The 17,912-nt window shown below is 43.4% G+C and overlaps 1 protein-coding gene across 1 annotated transcript in view; it reads left to right on the top strand.

Moving 5' to 3' along the window:
* Window positions 1-1,679: 1,679 nt before the first annotated feature.
* Window positions 1,680-17,912, top strand: part of RABL6 (RAB, member RAS oncogene family like 6) — a gene marked incomplete at both ends in the record, with an annotated part of 41,631 nt that continues 25,398 nt past the window's right edge. The window contains 6 exons of the mRNA XM_029086741.1: window positions 1,680-1,727; window positions 3,625-3,654; window positions 8,022-8,074; window positions 9,851-9,942; window positions 10,815-10,955; window positions 12,087-12,192. Of these exons, the coding sequence (XP_028942574.1) occupies window positions 1,680-1,727; window positions 3,625-3,654; window positions 8,022-8,074; window positions 9,851-9,942; window positions 10,815-10,955; window positions 12,087-12,192 (470 nt within the window). The remainder of the gene's footprint in view (window positions 1,728-3,624; window positions 3,655-8,021; window positions 8,075-9,850; window positions 9,943-10,814; window positions 10,956-12,086; window positions 12,193-17,912) is intronic.

Genomic DNA, 17,912 nt, shown 5'->3' with positions numbered 1-17,912 from the left:
TCCAACCCAAACCAGTCTGTGATTTTATGATCTCCTGTCCTTTTGCAGAAAGATTTGCCTGTTGAAAGGCGCCAGGATTGACTGTGCTGGTCTGTCCATCCTGTTGTCCTGCAGGGACAGCAGCGGCACTGCCAGTCCCAGCTGCAGGGTATGAATTTGGGGGCACATCTCCACTAGCTGATGTGTCCCAGCTCCTACAGGGTCTTGGAGCACCCTGAGTGGACCATGGGCTTGAGCAGCTCACATCACGGGGAGGGTACCCTGCTCTGCTGTGCCAGTGCCTGTGGGTGAGTAGCCAGCTGGACGGTTGGGTGCCAGGCGAGTGAGTAATGGGGAGTGGTTGGACTTTAGCCGTGCCAGGCTTGATGGACTGTAGAAATATTCAGGGACAGAATTAATTTGGTGTGAGCAGAGGTTTTGGTACTGCAGGCTGCTGTACCCCTGTTGTGTTTTCAGACCCATCTGAGCTTGTGATGCTCTGGCTGGGCTGACCCTGGGCAAGTCTCCTGTTCGTCTGTGCCCCAGTGCCCTGCTGGGACAATGGAAGATAAACGGGAGCTGCTCTGAGAGGAAAAACAGAGGCTGATTTTGCTTCATGTATAAATGTAAAAAAGAATCTTTCTCCAGAAGCAGAGGATCAAAGTTTTCCTTTATTCATAATCTGTCTTTACAATATTTTGCAACATTTAAGTTAAGCCAACAGTGAATTCTTTAGAGGAAATGTTTCCTGGCTTGACAGTGATGCTTAGCTGAATTCTCGTGCCATCCTGTGGGATTATGTTCTACTCTGAGACATTATCCTGTTCCATTGCTTTATGCTCAGAGCTGCTCCAAGTACAAACTTGTGCTTTGTGGCCTATAGCATTTCCAAAAAGCAACTGTTTCTTGGAAGAACTTCATGAAGATGAGTCTGTTTACTTGGATTCAATAGAAACATCTAAGCAAAGCTGCCCATCCCTCGTGCCATCCAAAGTTCAGCTGCTTGCTGTCAGTACCAGCAGTCGTGTCTCTGTAGTCAGAATTTAACTTGCGTTGCTTCTGATTTTAGAAACTCAAATTTATGTTGCTGCTTGTAATTTACTGATGCTGTAGCTCATCAAGAGACAAAATTGCTGGTAATACCTTATTTTTCACAAAATGCGACTTGAAATTTGCAGAGAGAATGGATTTCTGTAGCCACAGGACTGCCTGCACTGTTTGTCACATTCACATGAAAATGTTATTAGTAAAGTTGATCTTCCTTAAAAAGCATGTATTCCTTTTTTTTTTTCATTTGTACACCTTGCTTATAGGCCAGACTTTATTCTCCAAATTAAATTTGTATCTTTTTTGAAGAGTATGCAATCCTCTGTATGTTGAGAAAAGAATCTACACAAAATATTTATAATATGCTTCAAATCATATGTAAAACATCAAGGAAATCTATCTGTCACTTGTGTAACTAGGAGTCTTTTAGAAGTTCTTTAGGTAGTGCAGTCTTGGTGTTCAACTTGGACCTTCAACAGTGGGCTGCCTTCTTGCTTTATTTTTCTTTTAAATCAAGAATTACTTTGCTTTTGACGTTCATCTGGTACTTTGGCACTGTTGGCTTCGGGTTTGGCTCTCTGTGGTGAGTGGTGAGTGTTGGTCACCTCACTGAAACCCTCTTCTAACACTTTGTGTTCTCTTTGTGTTTTCAGCCACTGACGATATTGTTAAAGTTGAAGTCTGGGATGTAGTTGACAAAGGTAAGATTTGGAACTTCTTTTCTAATGGAGATTCATTACTCTTTCTCAGTTTTAATTAAAAACTTACATAGAATTCAGAAATACCTGCTTACTTCTACTTTAGAAAGATGTCTGCACTTATTTTTTTCAAGTGCATGGATGCTACTTGCTGAAAAAATATGGAATGGAGAGAGAAGTCTTTTATTCTAGAGTCCATTATTTAGTATCCAAACTTCAGTTGAAACTCAATATTCAGAAGCAGTTGTCTCACGTGCTCCATGACAGATGAAATAATCTGCTGCTTAGTGTATTCAGATTCTCTCAACTTTATTATAAACTTCATCTTCTCCCTTTATAGTTTTATATACATTTAGACAGCTTCTGAGTTCTTCGTTCTGTTTATAGAAGTTCTTGCCGGGCTGTTTCTGACAAGGAATGCTATTGTTAAATCGATAAAATGTTATCTGCAGTGAATAATGTATGCAGGAGGGAAGGGTAGAAGGGAAGCCAATTACTTAAATTCACTTGGGACAGAAAATGCAATATATTTAATCCAAAATCTTTTCTAAATGCTTAGGCAAGGAAAATATTATGGTATATAAATACGCTTTCCAGTAGTTTTCAATTTTTGTCAGAGTATGAAGTTCTGTTTTATAAAAAATAAAAACAAACCTCAAAAAGGCAGAACCTGGATGCAGTGGAATCTTTTCCTAGCAGGGGCTGGGGTTCAGATGTAAATCTCAACAGCCTGTTCTGTAGCCCCAAGTGCAGATATTGTTTAGCTTTTAAGAGGCATTTTGTACCAGCCAGGTTTAAAGTGTGAGTATGGTCAGGAAAGCAGCTGTACAAGTGAGCATCTCTTGCTCTGGGGGTTGTGCTCCTTGTTTATGTGTTTCTGTCGGTCAAAACTGTTGATCACAGTCATTGAAACTTAAAACTTTTATGGTTTGGCTTCTGCTGCCTTTCCTGCAGCCATAGCTAGAGTCTGTGCTAGCACAGGTTCCTCAGCAGAACAGCATATCTCTGGTGTAACACCTGTGCAACTTACACATGCAGTAACACCAAAAAATAAGAAGTTAATTACAACAGGGAGGAAGAAATTTAATTTTTCATGTTAGCTAAATTGTATTTAAAATAGTAAAAAAAGAAAGGTAATAAAGACAGCAGCTCTAGTTCAGATGCATAACGGAGCCTTCAGGTTAAACTTGAGCCAGTAATTTAAAATTCAAATCCTGAGTACTTTGTCTTTTTATTCTTTTAAGCCCCAGTTTTCACAGTGTAGACAAATCCATACTTAGTTCAGTTACTGCTGAAATCAGTCTGATTACAGTTTGGCTCTCAGATCCTGGGATAACATGTGTAGGGCTGGAATCTGAGCACAACATCTGTTTTCTCGCTGCCTTGCAACTTTGGTATGAATAGATAGATAATTTGGGAGTCGTGTAGTTCCAGCATTTATTTCTGTGAATAGCTTCTCTGAGCAGAGTCATCTCGACTAGAGACTTGTCATTTTTTTTTTGTCAAAACAGATCAGATTTGCTATGTGCAGATGTTGATAACAGCTCTTCTGATACTGCTTTCATTTCTGACAGTGGAGCATGTGTTAGAAATCTCAAGGGACTCTCTTCTCTCCACTTCATATTCTTTTGAAATATAACCAATTCTGTTAAGATCCCTACTTAAGGATCACAGACACGTATTTTTATGTAATCAAATGCACTTAATCAATGCAGTGTAAAAATTCAGATCATCATGGTTTAACAAAATCAAATACTTTCCTATTGCCATGGCGTTGGTGAATCTTGACAAGTACAACGTTAGGAAAATGTGCAAATTAACCATTAAGAGCTTGCTCATATCTTAACTTTCATTTTAATGTTATCTCCTTACATTTTTGTTCTTCCTTCTGTATGCTTAGGACAAAAAATCCTCCTGCGTGATGCTCTTGGTGAGAGTGACACTGATCTAGACTGTAGACTTTCAGTAGTGAAGTGTCCAGTGCTGCTGTAGCATAGTGCTGGCAAGACCTGATCCTCCTTTTTTCCTTGCTTACCAGATCCTGGCTAATGTGCATATTTAGAGTTGTGCAGAATGTTGCATTTCTCAGGCTGGATTTGAAACTGTCAAAAAATTCTGAACGTGCTTTTCAACGTACGTTGTTTTCTAGGCAGAATTTTTTGCCAGTGTTTCCCCATTTTGGAAGAATTGTTCCTTGTTAGAGGAAATTAAGAGACTTCTATTTAAATTAAGACATTTGAAAATGTGTTGAAAGCCTGATGTGGGGATGTAGCTAGGCTGCCTGGAAAATGTGTCCATAAACCGCAGTTGTCAATTTTGGTCTCATAAAACAGCTTCAGCCTCTTTCCTGCTATGCAGCGCTGCCGTTCTTCATGTCTCCATGTGAATGTGCACAGGAGGATTTGAGGAAATATAAGAAGTTGCACCCTGAAAAACTTCATGTACGTTTTTGCAGTGAAATTAAATGTGGTTTTACTAAGTGATGTTTCTCCCTGTGCTTCCCAGCAGTGTGCTCCCCCATCCTCGCTACTTCAGCAGCGCGCTTTGATTTTTCCCTCCAGACTGTTTTAGGAATGCAGGAGGCAGCTCTGTTGGCACTGCCTGGCTGGTGCCTTGGTGTCATTTTTTTAGCATATAGATGTTAATTTTGGTGTGTGGAGAGATTTGTTGTGAAAGCTTAAAACCTGTGAGGCTGGTTAGTGTGCTGAGGCAGGGGGACATGCAGCCTCTGTACTGTGCTGCTCCTCTCACCTTTTTCTTGACCCTTTGGGATTTCTTTTTTTTTTAATGCACAGACTCACTGGAACACAGACTTCCCTGCAGCCTGCTGTGTTCTTCTTGGGCCTGCACACAGAGCAGGGCTTATTTGTGTAATGATGCCATTTGTTAAAATCTTAAAAAGCAGAGCTTGCCCCCAGCTACGGATTGTATTGAATTTTGTGCAGTGTGTGTAGTAAATACCGTCTCCTTTGCTGCCCTATTAGAACATGGGAAAGATTTCTCTCAGGAAAAGTCACAGTCCTGACTCATCTTCCTGGCTTTGCAGCAAGTTGTGTAACTACTGCGGGTCATAAAGCTGTAACAGGTCCTGAATGCAAAGAAGCTGCTTGAATGCAGGTGATTCAAGAACAGTTCCGATCTCCTGTCTTGTAACTTCTGCTAGTTTGGTTCCTGCATCTTTTCCCATACACTAACTGAAGGGATCAAATCATTTTTTTTTCTGTTGCCCCAAAAATAGCATAAACTCTTTCCCTCAGATTGGAGTTTCCTTTCCTTTCCCTGCCCCTTCACCCCTCTTCCTCCCAGAGGTGTGCTGCGAGAAGGAGGAAAGATCAGAATTAATATTTCTGTTATTTTCAGATGATGTAAGTTAGATAACACTATGCAAATATTCTAGATGTGTATTTTTGAATGACGAACGGAAGCATCTCCCTCACACTGTGGACAGCATTCGCTGGCAAGCTGTACTGAATCCTTGCTATCCTGCAACAAAACTGATGGTACATAGAGGTGCAGAGGCTCTCCGGTGCTGGCCACCACCCCAGTCTTCTGGTGTTCAGTAAGAACTGTTCTTTCTAAGCCCTACGGGCTTTGGGTCACTGCTACCAGGTTATTTGGTTTCAGTGCTGCTATTATCCCTGTAAATAAGGAACAGTCATCTTTCTAGGTAGAGAAGCTGAGCAATCACAACATGAAGACCCTTGCTTTCTAATTGAGGCTTCTGGATCACACACCAGTGCAACCTTAAACACAGGACCCAGTTCATGTAGCAACATGATCGTCATTGTGCCCTTGTCTTTACAGGCTGAATTGCATCTTTTCACTACATACATCTTGGCTTTATCTGGCTCATCCTGCAGTTTTGGTTCCAAAAATAAACACCGTGCATGAATATGTACACACATGCGCTTTTCAGCTCTGTGACTCCTTTGTGGATGACCTCCTTTCCAGCAGTGATGAGCATCATGTAAGGGTATTACTCATTCCTCTTGAAACACACATAAAGCCATAAGCAGGGAGAGGCATGCGAGTCTTCTGTTCAGTCTCAAAGTGTTGGTTGTAAATGTGTCCAGGTTAGAAAGACACTTTGATTGCTTAGGACAAGGGGACCTTTGAAGAGTATTTGTGGTTGCTTGAGCTTCTGTTTCAATACCTAGAAATTCAGGTCATGCCAAGCACAATTTAGCAGTAACTGTTGATGTTCAGAGAAGCCACATGAATGCCACTGACTTGAATTTAGTTTAACTGGGGAAAGACATGCACATCCTAGACATCCCACACCTTCAGTTGCACTGGGAAAAGCCAGAGCCCATACTTGGATTCTCCAAGGAAACATGAATGGGGAAGGATCAGAATGAATATTTCTACTACTTTCAGACATCAACAGTAAGAGGATGTGAGGGGGTCAAATATTTTGCAGTCATGCACAGAAACACCCACCAGACACAGTCAGGGTGTAGGGACTGGAATCTCCCGCTGCATCCTGCAACATTAAAACTTACATGAATAACTCTGTATTTCATAACTATTTATCCTTGACCTCTGTGCAAAAAGAAACACTTTGTTTCACATGCAGTATTTCCAGTGGGAGGGTTTTTTGTGGGTACATCTGAGCTGCCAACATGTTGTGTCGTCAATGACACACGGAATTTCTGGAAATTATGAGAAGGAATTCCAAGTGTCTGCCATTATACTTTAATTAACTCATCATTATTTAGACTAGGAAAATAGGGAACAATATTAATTCCGAAGTACAGTTCTTAATTGCTGTCAGTAACATCTGGAAGAGATTTGGTATCTGTAGAACATAACTCCAGATCTTGCAGGGTTATTCATTGTGCAGTGCTCATCACTTGATAGAACTCTGGGAACTGCTGTACATAGGTGGAGTTTGAACAATACCTGTGGGCAAGGACAGATTTTTTCATGGTATGTCCACACTAAACATCTTTGGCTGTAGGTGAAAGATATACTTGCTCTTATGTATTGAGGCTCCTGTCAATCCTTAGTGCTGAGTGTCTACCCCAGAAACTCGTGTTAGCTGATTGCCACACTGCTAATTGTACGTACAGATGTGTGGTGTCTTCTCTGCCTGCTGTGGTTGCAGACTTTAAGATTTGGAAACGTGATTGCGGTGTGACTGATGTAACACAAAATTGTCAGGAAGCCTGAGGTTTAAAAACAGTGACACCTTTGCTGGAGATGCTGAGTCAAATGCCAGTGGTAGTTTAAAATGTCATTTTGTGAACTTATCCAGTGCTTATTGAAGCTGTAAGAAAAGGGAGAAGTCTCAGGGGGTCTGGCCTTTAAGTCTAAGGGCTGTGTTTCAGCATGTGCCTCAGAGGAAGCAGAGTTGGAGAGAAACCTGTAGATTCCTCCAGATGGGATTGTGGCTGTGGGACTACAGGGCAGGTCTCTCTAGTGGTTTTCTAGTGTCTTCTCCAGGTATTTAGCCTGTTGCCTCTTGCACTTTTTTGTGAGCTCCATCAGAGTTTTACTTGTCCTCTAGCTGATCTTTGTGTGTGTGTGTCTCTGGAGCGTGTGGCTTTGGATGGTGCCTCTGGAGAATCTCCTTTCTGCACCTTTGCTGGTGATGACCAGACCTGACCCTCTGGTTCTGGCCTTTCATGCACGTGTAGGCTCTCTCTCCTCTACTCCACAGCGTCCTCACCACAGTTTTTTTTTATTTTGCTTGGATTTCCCCTTGTATAAGTCCTGTCTGCCTTTTGGCTGTTAAATGCTCATAGTCTCCTACGACCCTTTTTTTTTGGTCACAAGTCAACCCAAAGCACCTAATGGGCTCTGAGATCACATTTATTTACAGGATTGCTTCCTTCAGGTCAGTGACATGGCACAGCAACGTCAGAGCGTCTCAGGAAGGCTGTGTATGTAGTTGTGCAGGTCAGTCATAGCAGCCCTGTGATCGTTTGCATCTTCAACACTAATGCAACAAAAAGTGCAACAAAGCAGCTTCCCTTTGGGTCAGGGAGTGCACCAAACCCTGGATTATTCGGTCATTGTGACTTTATGCTTTCAAAAATGTGATTTAAGCTGCCCCAGACTTTTTTCTTACTCATCTTTAAATTAGACTAGCTGATGTTCTTGAACAGGGTAGTTGATGTTCTTCAGCAAGACATGCCTGTCCCACTCCTGCCTTTCCCCATGCTTATAGTAAAAGTTGAATCTGCTTTAAGGTCATGTTCAAAATGCTGTGGTTCTGCCCAGACCTACCCTGGAGTTCTCTGCCCAGTGTAATACCTTTTATTTTTTTCCCCCCCCTCCCCAATTCTTTTTAAGGAAAATGCAAAAAACGAGGAGATGGTTTGAAACTGGAAAATGACCCTCAGGAGGTGAGTCACCTTGAATGCAGATGTCTGCCTCTTAGCAGGAGGCCTCTAATCCACCTTTGGTCCACGGAGAGTAAGTTCTGTATTTGTTTCTGGTTTAAGGCCGGTTTGGCAGGTGGATGAGGGGCAATGTGATCCCTGATGCTCTTCATTCTTCTGCCTGTGCATTTTATCCATGTTCATGCCTGCTGTTTTCCATTTTGTCTTTTGGGAATGACTGCACCCCAGATGTTTACTCAGTAGCTTTTTACCTGTGTGCACATGGGCAGGATGTCCTTGTGTAACGGAGCATAGCGTCAAGTGAAGAAGTTGCTTGGTGCCATGCTCTCTGGCTGCTTCTTAAAACTGGGCTATCAATTACCTTTTAAGACTCCTTGAAATATAGAGGAGGAAGGGGCAGCAGAAGTGCTGCCTAGCAGGTAAAAGCTTTTGCACAAATGTGTCTCCTTTGGACCTTCTGCTGTAGGACAAAGTGCTGTATGGGAGACCATACCACCACGTTCCCCACACTGCCTTTGGGCTGCCAGTGGGCTTCCATAGAATCTCTTTCAAAAGGTATCCAGTGTAATCCTCAGGAAATATTCAGTTTGAAAGCCCTTGATCCCATGATCTCTGCTGCAGCTCTTGAAGAGTTTTATTTATCCTGTTCATGTGTCAGTGCCCTTCGGGGCTCAGTCCACAGACACAGTTCTGCTACTCGCTCAATACCCGCTTTGTTGGAATTGATAGGAACGGGAGCGTCACTGGTACACAGAGAGCTGAGCACTCAGTTCTGGGGATGGGTCAGGGCAGTGAAGAGTTACCTCTTTCACCGGGGTGCCAGTCCTGCTCAATCTGTGTGGTCGAAAGAGGAGAATTTTCTTTATAAAAGTTCTTGTATAGGGTAGAAGCCTCTATGAGAACAGCTACCACAGCTCCTTCTTCCTTCACAAATGTGGGGGCATTTTCCACTCCTGAAAAATGAATGAGAGTTGTTCCATAGGCACCACATTGCAGAAGGAGCCTTGGAGTTGTGACCAGCACTGTACTTTGCAGCGTGCAGGGTCCAAATGGTCCAAATGATGAAAAGCAAATCAGGTACTAATAAATAATTTCAGCCCTGCATGGGAGAAATTGGTAGAAGCTACATCCTGGCTTTATACACCTGAAGCATCAGAAGTACAGTCTGTATTGGGGTCAGCAAAGAGATGGAATGGGAGCTGTGTCCTCTGTCCTCCATCCTGTAGCCCATATGGAGTTATCTTAGTTGAGATGGGATGTGAGGAAGAATTTCTTTGCTGAAAGGGTTCTGAGGCATTGGAAGGGGTTGCCCAGGGCAGTGGTGAAGTCCCCATCCCTGGAGGGATTGAAGAGTCGTGTAGACACAGTGCTGAGGGACATGGGTTAGTCGGGGACTGGTCAGTGTTGGGTTCATGGTTGGACTCGATGAGCTTAAATGGCTTTTCCATTCGAGGCAATTCTGGGATTCTGTGATCTTGTCAGTGCAGGACTGGGGGCACAGGGAAAAGAGGAGAGGGTGGGTTTTAGCATTTGCTGTCAGACTTGTTTTTTTCAGAGACTGTCAGGTGCTTCACATCCTGCTCCCATGGGCAATGGAAGCTGTGAAACACCAGATATCTTACTTAAATTATGATGATGATGATGTGAAATCCATGGGTACTTCTTATAATGACTGTCACTTTACAAAGTTTGTCTATTTGGTGCTGTATCAGTTGTGTTCTGTACAAACCTGAAGTTGAATCAAGTTGTTTACTGTGTCTTTTGCCTTTGTTTCCTCAGGCAGAGTCAGAAATGGCCCTGGATGCAGAGTTCCTGGATGTCTATAAAAACTGCAATGGTGTAGTGATGATGTTTGACATCACCAAACAGTGGTAAGACATCTTCAGCAGTGTGCACCCCGTGATTCTCACTTTGTTCAGTGGAAACAAATGACTTCTAGATGTCTTGATTCCCAGATGGGCTTTGGAGCTGATAACCAGCCTAATGAGTTGAAGCAAGCTTGTATCCCTTAAAATAACGGCTTTATCTTCTGACACGTCTTTTAATATCCTCCTCTCCTGGGCTTGTTTCAAACAGACAGTCTCCCTGTGGGCTTGTGCGCTGCAGTTTCTGATACACTGCTGGCTGAGGCCTGATAATTAGTGCTATCCCAGGTGCAAAGTATGCAGGGCATGTTACAAACCCATGCTCTGCAGAGCACAGGGGAAGGGGTAATGCCAGTGAGAAATTCCCAGGAAGACTGGTATTAATAGGGATTATTTAGAAGCTCCAGGCTGCATTCATGTACAGAAATAATGAACAGTTCGTTTTGCATATCCACTGAGAACGGTGAGAGACATATGGAAGCCAGAGAGGGAAGAGGAGGTGATAAGAGTTCCTGCTCGTGTTGTACAGGTTTGGTGCGGGTCAGTGAGCCCACTGACATCTGAAAAAAGGGAATCCTTTTCTTCTGCTGACCCCACACAGTTTTGTAGGACTGAGAGAAATATTGCTGTACAAGATGTGAGGTTGCTGGTGGAAGTGGATTATTGAACTTGTCAAGTTGTTTTTGAATAAAGAATGATTTACAGCATATTTACAGTTAATGCATTTCTCTGAGGAGGGTAAAGAAGCCCCAGTCTTGGAAGGGTTTTGGAAAGAAATATATTTCTTTGGGGATTTTTTTCTGTGATTTGTGCATGCAACTGCTCAGAGAATGATGTTTCCCACTCACCTGCCTGTATCCCTCTCTCCTATGGTGAAGGACTTTTAACTATATTCTGAGAGAGCTTCCTAAAGTGCCGACCCACGTTCCAGTATGCGTGCTTGGGAATTACCGAGACATGGGGGAGCACCGGGTCATTCTGCCTGGCGATGTGAGAGACCTCATCGACAACCTAAACAGGTGAGATGGCACTGTGGTCACCAGGCAGGGAAGCAGACCTCAGCTACTCTCCATCATCAGCTGTAGATAACTGTATTGCTGCCGTGCTTCAGATTTACATCCCGTTCATCCTCAGACTCTCTGCCTGGTTTTTGGGCTTTCATAGCTCTGAGCATCTCATACAGCAGCGTTCACGATGGGCTCTTTTTCCTTTGATCTAGGAGCCTGTTCTGGGCAGATTTTTTAGCTGTCATCCTGGACACAGTGAGTGCCTTTCAGAAGGAATTTTTCCCAAAAAGCCATCTTCTTTCTGAATAATCCTTCTCTTGTGAAAGAATCCTTGCCCTGCAGCACAACTGTTCTCTACTCCAAATAATTCTACAAGAGAGCCAGCTAGTGCAGCTGTCTTCCTTGCTCTTCCTTTGAGAGCATCCCCACACAGCATTTACTGGGCACAGCCAAGTCATATGCCTCCTTGGCAGCCAGGCAAGATTTTCCCTTATGCAGAGATCTGAAGCACTCTGTTATGTAGTATAAAATATTATTTGTTGGTCAAGATTCACTAGATTGTACCTTTTTGTGTGGTTTTATGTTTTTAAGGCATTTTTTCATTTTCCTGGTCTCTTACTTGTTTGTGCCTGTGTCAGGCACACAGAAACAGTGTCAGTTTTAAGGCTTGATTCCACAGTGTAATAATTTCTTTCCAAGTTCATCTCTGTACATGACTTATCTGAGTTTAATGCCCGCTGCTGATGCTTGTGACTTAATGTAGGTCTGTTTGTGGTTTTAAAACAACAACCTTCACTGATAAATGAGCAGCTTGTACAACTGTGAAACCCCCAGTTTAGTAAACCAATGGCCCAGTGTCCTGACACAGTATTTCTTAGTCTGGCAGCCGCATGACACTGCAGCCGTTGCAGTGAACACAACACAGTTCTGCCACCCTTCAGGAGGAGCAGAGTGTGAATGTTGTCTGTAAACAAAATATTGAGTCCCTGGCAGAATGACCTGCTAGTCTACATTTGGGATTGAGGGGTTGGCTTGGAAATGAGGACTGTTGGCGGTGTGTAATTCAGAAAGTGCCTTTTCTGTGTGTGTGCAGTCCGTGCCCTCGGTACAGTTTTCTTCTCTCTACCTATCTGGTTGAGACAGGCCTCCCGGCTCCTCATATTTTCGCTATGCTGAGTCTTCCATGAAGAACAGCTTTGGCCTCAAGTACCTGCACAAGTTCTTCAACATCCCCTTCTTGCAGCTGCAGGTAAGAGAGAGGGTATGCCCCTGATGTGCCGGGTGGGTGGGACAGGTTTCATTTCTGTCTCTAAGGCGGGAGTTTGATGTTTGGGGTTTCTTTTGTTGTTAAAGGATCCTGAGTAGATTTTTGTTTTCATAAGAGTTGTTAACTAAGTTATATTAGTACATTGGTGCCTGTGATTTAAACATGTCGCTGCTTGCATGAGGACTCTTCTCTGCTGTGTTCACCAGTGCTTACCTCTGGAGAAAGGCTCCGAGGTGATGAATAACCCTGGCAAGAGAATTACATCCAGTGGTGTAGCTGCCAAGTCAAAAACATTACATACACACATTTGTTAAACTTTGTATTTAAATTCTGTTCAGTTAAAACTCAAATGAGAAGGGATTTGGTCATGAACTGAACAGTTCAGGGACAACTGGTTGCTGAAAATCTTTGCCCTGATGGTAACTGCTCTGCTTGGATCCTATGCACGTAGATCCAGGCCTCGTATTTCCTTCATAGTTGATGATTCTTGGGTGGACTGAGTGGAAAGGCAAGGGCTGAATGGGCACAAAAGCGTGGAATTCTCAACTGTGGTCCTTTAGAAAAAGACCTTTTGGGGTCATCATACGGTGGTCTTTTGGGATCAACATCATATACTTTTTTGGGTACATATGATGTTGTATCATTGATTCTATTGGATGGAAAAAAACAGGCAGTTGATCTTGATTATCTTTCACCAGTAATGGAAATATCTGTGTGTATTTTTATACAAATAATCCCCACTGAAATGTTAGTTCAGAAGAAGCTCAGATATATTAGTGGATGTTACCATGTCCTCAGGGTGCAGAGCAGAAAGAACAGGGATAAGAAAATTGACTGTATAAAAACCTAGTAAAGCAAGTCAAACAATATTTTTGAGGAGGAAGTTGTCAAAATATGAGATATAAACCCAACTTGCTGCTCAGTGGAGAAGATGGAAATCTACCAGCATGGTGTTGGTTAAATGTTTGGTTTTGTAACCTCAGTTCCTATGGTAAAGTGATGTCTTGTGGAAACCATGCAGAATAATTAGTTCTCGGTTTGCTTTTGTCAGATTTGTAGATCTCTCCTTTTCTTCTCAAATAGATGTTGGTAAGAGAAAAAGACATTAGAATAGGCTTCCTGCCAGATTTGTTTCTGAAAGCTGCTCAGAGTGATGCTGTTAATAGTCAGGATGTGTGATGATTTTCCTAGCTATAGTTATGAGCAGGAAATACCAAAGCATTTGTAGTATCAGGTTTGCTTGGAAGCAGCTTTAGGATACGAGTCTTCACTTAGGACCTTTCATTTATATATGCTGTGTATAAATAAACATGATCTATTAATCTGAGACTGAAAGCAATTAGGACACTTGGATAATGTAATTGGCCCCAAAGCTGGAGAACATCTTGGACAAATCTTGGTCTTCAAGGAAACAGAAAAAATAAATCTGATGTAACCTTTAGTTGTTTGGAGTTCCCAGTGACGGTGGCTTAGGAGAGGTGAGGGAAATGGGATGACCAGCCCACATTTGTTCTCCTCTCGGTGGGCTTGGGTTGGCACTGGGCCTGATCCAAAAGTTGCAGGTGCCACATAATTAGACTCCCAAATCCTATTTTTTTCATGTAATGTAATTAAATAATTCCACACTGCAGAAACAAACCTGAAAAGATTTCTTATTACAGTTTAGTTCCTAAATTGTGCAAGAGGAGATTTGGCTGTGCACGTACAAACCATGCTTGTAAATATGTTTGCACTGTTCTTTGTACCTCAGCACGGAAGGTGGCAGTTGAGGAGATTGTCCTGTGCCTGTCATTGAAGGACAGAGTGATCAGACCACAGCTGGCCCGATACTGACTGGCTTTTCCTTTAAAACAGCAATGCCAAAACTAATTCCTGCAGCTCTGTGCTCATACAGAGATTGCAGGCAGTTGGTTTTCTGTGCAGTCTGAAAAAAACCCACAGCATAAGATCCAGTGTGGAGGTGGCTTGTTTCATTTCCCTCTGGTGCACAGGAGATCCCTGGCCTTGCCATTCTGTGCCGTGGCAGACTGCAAGTTTGGAGGCTTTTGGTTGCTTCCACCCATGCTTTGGTGCTTTACTTGATGTCAAATTTCAGCCAAGACATACTGCACTTAGTTTTGCCAGTGCTGTTTGCATTTGTGCCACAGGTTGTTTTTTTTTAGAAGAGCTTTGTGCTGCTGCTGCTGGTGGTGGCTCTGGGTGTTTTGCTGCTGTGCTGGGAACCTTGTCTGGGAGTACATGGGGAGCTGGGGCTGGGCCCCCAGGCCTGATTAACAACCAGCACAGTATGATGGTAAAACCTGTAGGAAATCACAGCTAGAGTTAATTCCTGAAGGTTCTGCTTTATCCCTTCAGAGCTGGTGTGGGTGTGTGGTGGTGGCACTGGGCTGGCACTGGGCTGCAGCCAAACCCAGCCGCTCACTCACTCCCCACCCAGGGGACAGGGGAGAGAATTGGGGGAGAGGGTGAGGAGACTCATAGGGTGAGAGAAGAACAACTTAATAATTGGAATAAAATAAAACTTTAAATAGTACTTATATTAAAATAATAATGATAATAAAATATGCAAATAAGCAATACCCAGTGCCATCGCTCACCACCTGCCGACCAAGCCCGGCCCGTTCCCAGATCACAATCTTGGAGGAGCCACAATCCCGACCCGAAACCGCAATCCCGGGAGAGCCAGAGCCTGAGCGAAAACCAGAGAGAGCAAGAGAGGAAGAGCCCCTCATGGATCTCCTGCCCATGGGGGACAGGAGATGGAACAGCCCCTTGGCAGAGCCCAATGCCCATGGAGCTGATCCATGTCAATATTCCTCCCCCCTGAGATCTTGCGCTTGCAGACGGACAAACACAAAGTCCTTCAGTGCCAGGGACACAAATGCAACATGGGGATGTTCTCAGCGTTTCTCTCCTAACAAATCCCAGCTGAACCCAAACCCCAGCGCTGTTCCAGCTGCTGAACAGAACCAGCTCTGGCCCAGCTCACACCAGGACACAGGCTCCAGAAAGGAATCATTTCCCTGGTACTGTGGTGCAAAGCGGGGTTAAAGAAGAGGAATGCTGCCAGGTATTAAATGCACTTATGATTTAATCGGTCTCACTCGACCTCTGAGGTTTCTGTATGTTCCTCAGCCCAGCCTCCTGCAGCTCTCGAGGGGAGGAGGAGTTGTTCAGCTGGATGATGCGAGATTCCAGGCTGTCCTTCAGCAGAGTCGGTGTTGGGTGCATTGGTTTTAAGTTTCCCGTTTCTGTGTTCAGCTTCCTTACATTCATGCATCTTTCATAAAGAAAGCGGTGGCTGAAATTCATACCCCCAGTGTAGAGCACGTTCCCTCTGGCAGCCCAGGCTCTTCCATTATTTATCAGTTCCTTTCCAGGGGCAGGATTGTCAATCCTGAGGATGCAGCGTAGCTGTAGCTATTGCTGCTGGCCCACAAAATGTGCACACGTGAGCTGGTCAGCCGGGCCCACGGGTGCTGCACTGGAAGGAGACAAAATTCTGCAGACAGCTGAAATTTTACCTTTTCCCAGGAAGCACTTGAGAGTGGCATTCAGCCAAAGCATTGGGCTGTAGCGCATGATTTATTCCCTTTTTTTGGGTCATTGCTAAAAATAAGCTATTTCTTTAATATTTTAATACCAGCATGGTAAAAGAGAATTTTTTTTTATTTTTTTTTTTTTTAGTATTTGGAAGTCCATTATTAGTGTTGAATTTTTACAACATTAAATGTAACTCTCTCTTAATTAAATCTTAGTTCTGAATTTACTTTAATCTGTGAAAATTGAAATAAATACAACTCTGGTATACGTCTCACTGCCAAAGCGTGAGGAAAGGCAAGCCACTTGTTAAATAAAAGCCGTTATCTAAGTGCCTAAGGTGAGCACTGGAGAGCAGTGTCCCTTCTGTCTCTGGTTATTCAGCTAATTTGCTCAGCTTTTCTTTCATTCATCTTAGGAAACTGAGGACAAAGAAGCAGAAAACTTGGTCTTTTTGGTCTCATATTTGCTTAGGCTGTATGAATAGCATAAAAGAATGAAAACTGTTACTTCTAAAATCTTGAATTTCTTGAATCTTGAATTCTAAAATCTAGAATTATTTCTAAAATCTTCATTAGTACTTCTTCTGTTAGTGTAGTGAGTTTAAATATGTACAGCCAAGTTCTGCTGAAACTTTCTTGTCTGTATAGCACAATAAAAGGCATTTGAGTTAACTAATGACTTCATAATTCTCTGTGTACGTGTTAATTGAAGTCAAGTTTCCATATGCATAGAGCTTATGAATATGATGAATAAAAATTACCTAGAAAGAAAATATGGATCACTGCAAGCTCTTAACACAATGACAAAGGTAAAAATGGAGACTTTAAATGCCTTGGAAGCAATAAATTAGCTTAAATGATCATAGAAGCTCTTAAATTTCAAGAAAGACTGTCTTCCATTAAGTTAACATGTTGAAATGTTATCAACTGCTATCAATCACCTGGTCTTATAATACAAAATAAAAATTAATTAAGCCTTGCTTGTGGATTTAAATCATGGTAGAATTTGATATAAATCAGCCTGCCCCATGTGGGGCTCAGCCTGTGCCCTGACTGTTCCCCTGGGCAGGGCAGCGTGCTGTGTTTCCCATAAGGCAGATGAGTTCTTTAAATTTCTTGATAGCTCCAAAGTTGTCACGTCTGTGAAACTAAATTATCAACAGTATATGCACGTAGAGACTGAACGCCGTGGCTTTATACAAGTGTTTGTCCTCCCATTGGGGATTTTATTCTGTAAATCATGTCATAGGTTTCCTTTTGTGCTTTTTCCTCTGATGGGATCTTTCCGCAGAGAGCATATGTGGTGTTAAAAGATGGAATTAAAAATTCACCACGGTTATTGACACTAAACTTCAAAAATAGTTGTCATAGTAGAAAGCTTAAATGTACTTTGAGGATAAGGCAGTTATAAAAGCAAAAACCTTTGAAGTTTGGAGGAAACCTGGGGTTGTTCGTCTGTCTCCTTCTGTCTGGGCGGTGGAGCAGCTTGGCAGCCTGCGGCACCAGTGGACCCTGCGTTAACGGGCACCGTGCGGTGCCGTGAGTCATCAGACGTGTCTCAGCACAAGCTGTCCCGGCTTCCTGGGCCATCTAGTATGTGGGCAGTGGGAGAGGGAGGACTGGGGCTTTCAGGCACTGAACATCATAGAACCATAGAATCCCAGGCTGGTTTGGGTTGGAAGAAACCTTAAAGCTCATCCAGTCCCAACCCCCCTGCCAGCAGCAGGGACACCTTCCACTAGACCAGGTTGCTCAAAGCCTCATCCAACCTGGCCGAGAACACTTCCAGGGAGGAGCAGCCACAGCTTCTCTGGCCAACCTGGGACACTGTCTCACCACCCTCACACCAAAGAATTTCTTCCTCACATCTCATCTCCATCTCCCCTCTGACACTTTCAAGCCATCACCCCTTGTTCTCTCACTCCCTGCCCTTGGCCAAAGTCCCTCCCCACCTTCCTGGAGCCCCTTCGGGGACTGGGAGTTCGCTGGAAGGTCTCCCCAGAGCCTTCTCTTCTCCAGGCTGAACAGCCCCAACTCTCTCAGCCTGTCCTCACAGCAGAGCTGCTCCAGCCCTCGCATCATCCTGGTGGCCTCCTCTGGACTTGCTCCAGTAGGTCCATGTCCTTGTGCTGTTGGTGGCCCCAGAGCTGGAGGCAGCAC

Source organism: Antrostomus carolinensis, unplaced genomic scaffold (assembly GCF_000700745.2).
Source record: "Antrostomus carolinensis isolate BGI_N321 unplaced genomic scaffold, ASM70074v2 scaffold24869, whole genome shotgun sequence".
Lineage (NCBI taxonomy): Eukaryota > Metazoa > Chordata > Aves > Caprimulgiformes > Caprimulgidae > Antrostomus > Antrostomus carolinensis.
The sequence above is the reverse complement of the archived record's forward strand: the minus strand, read 5'-3'. Positions and strand labels throughout refer to the sequence as shown.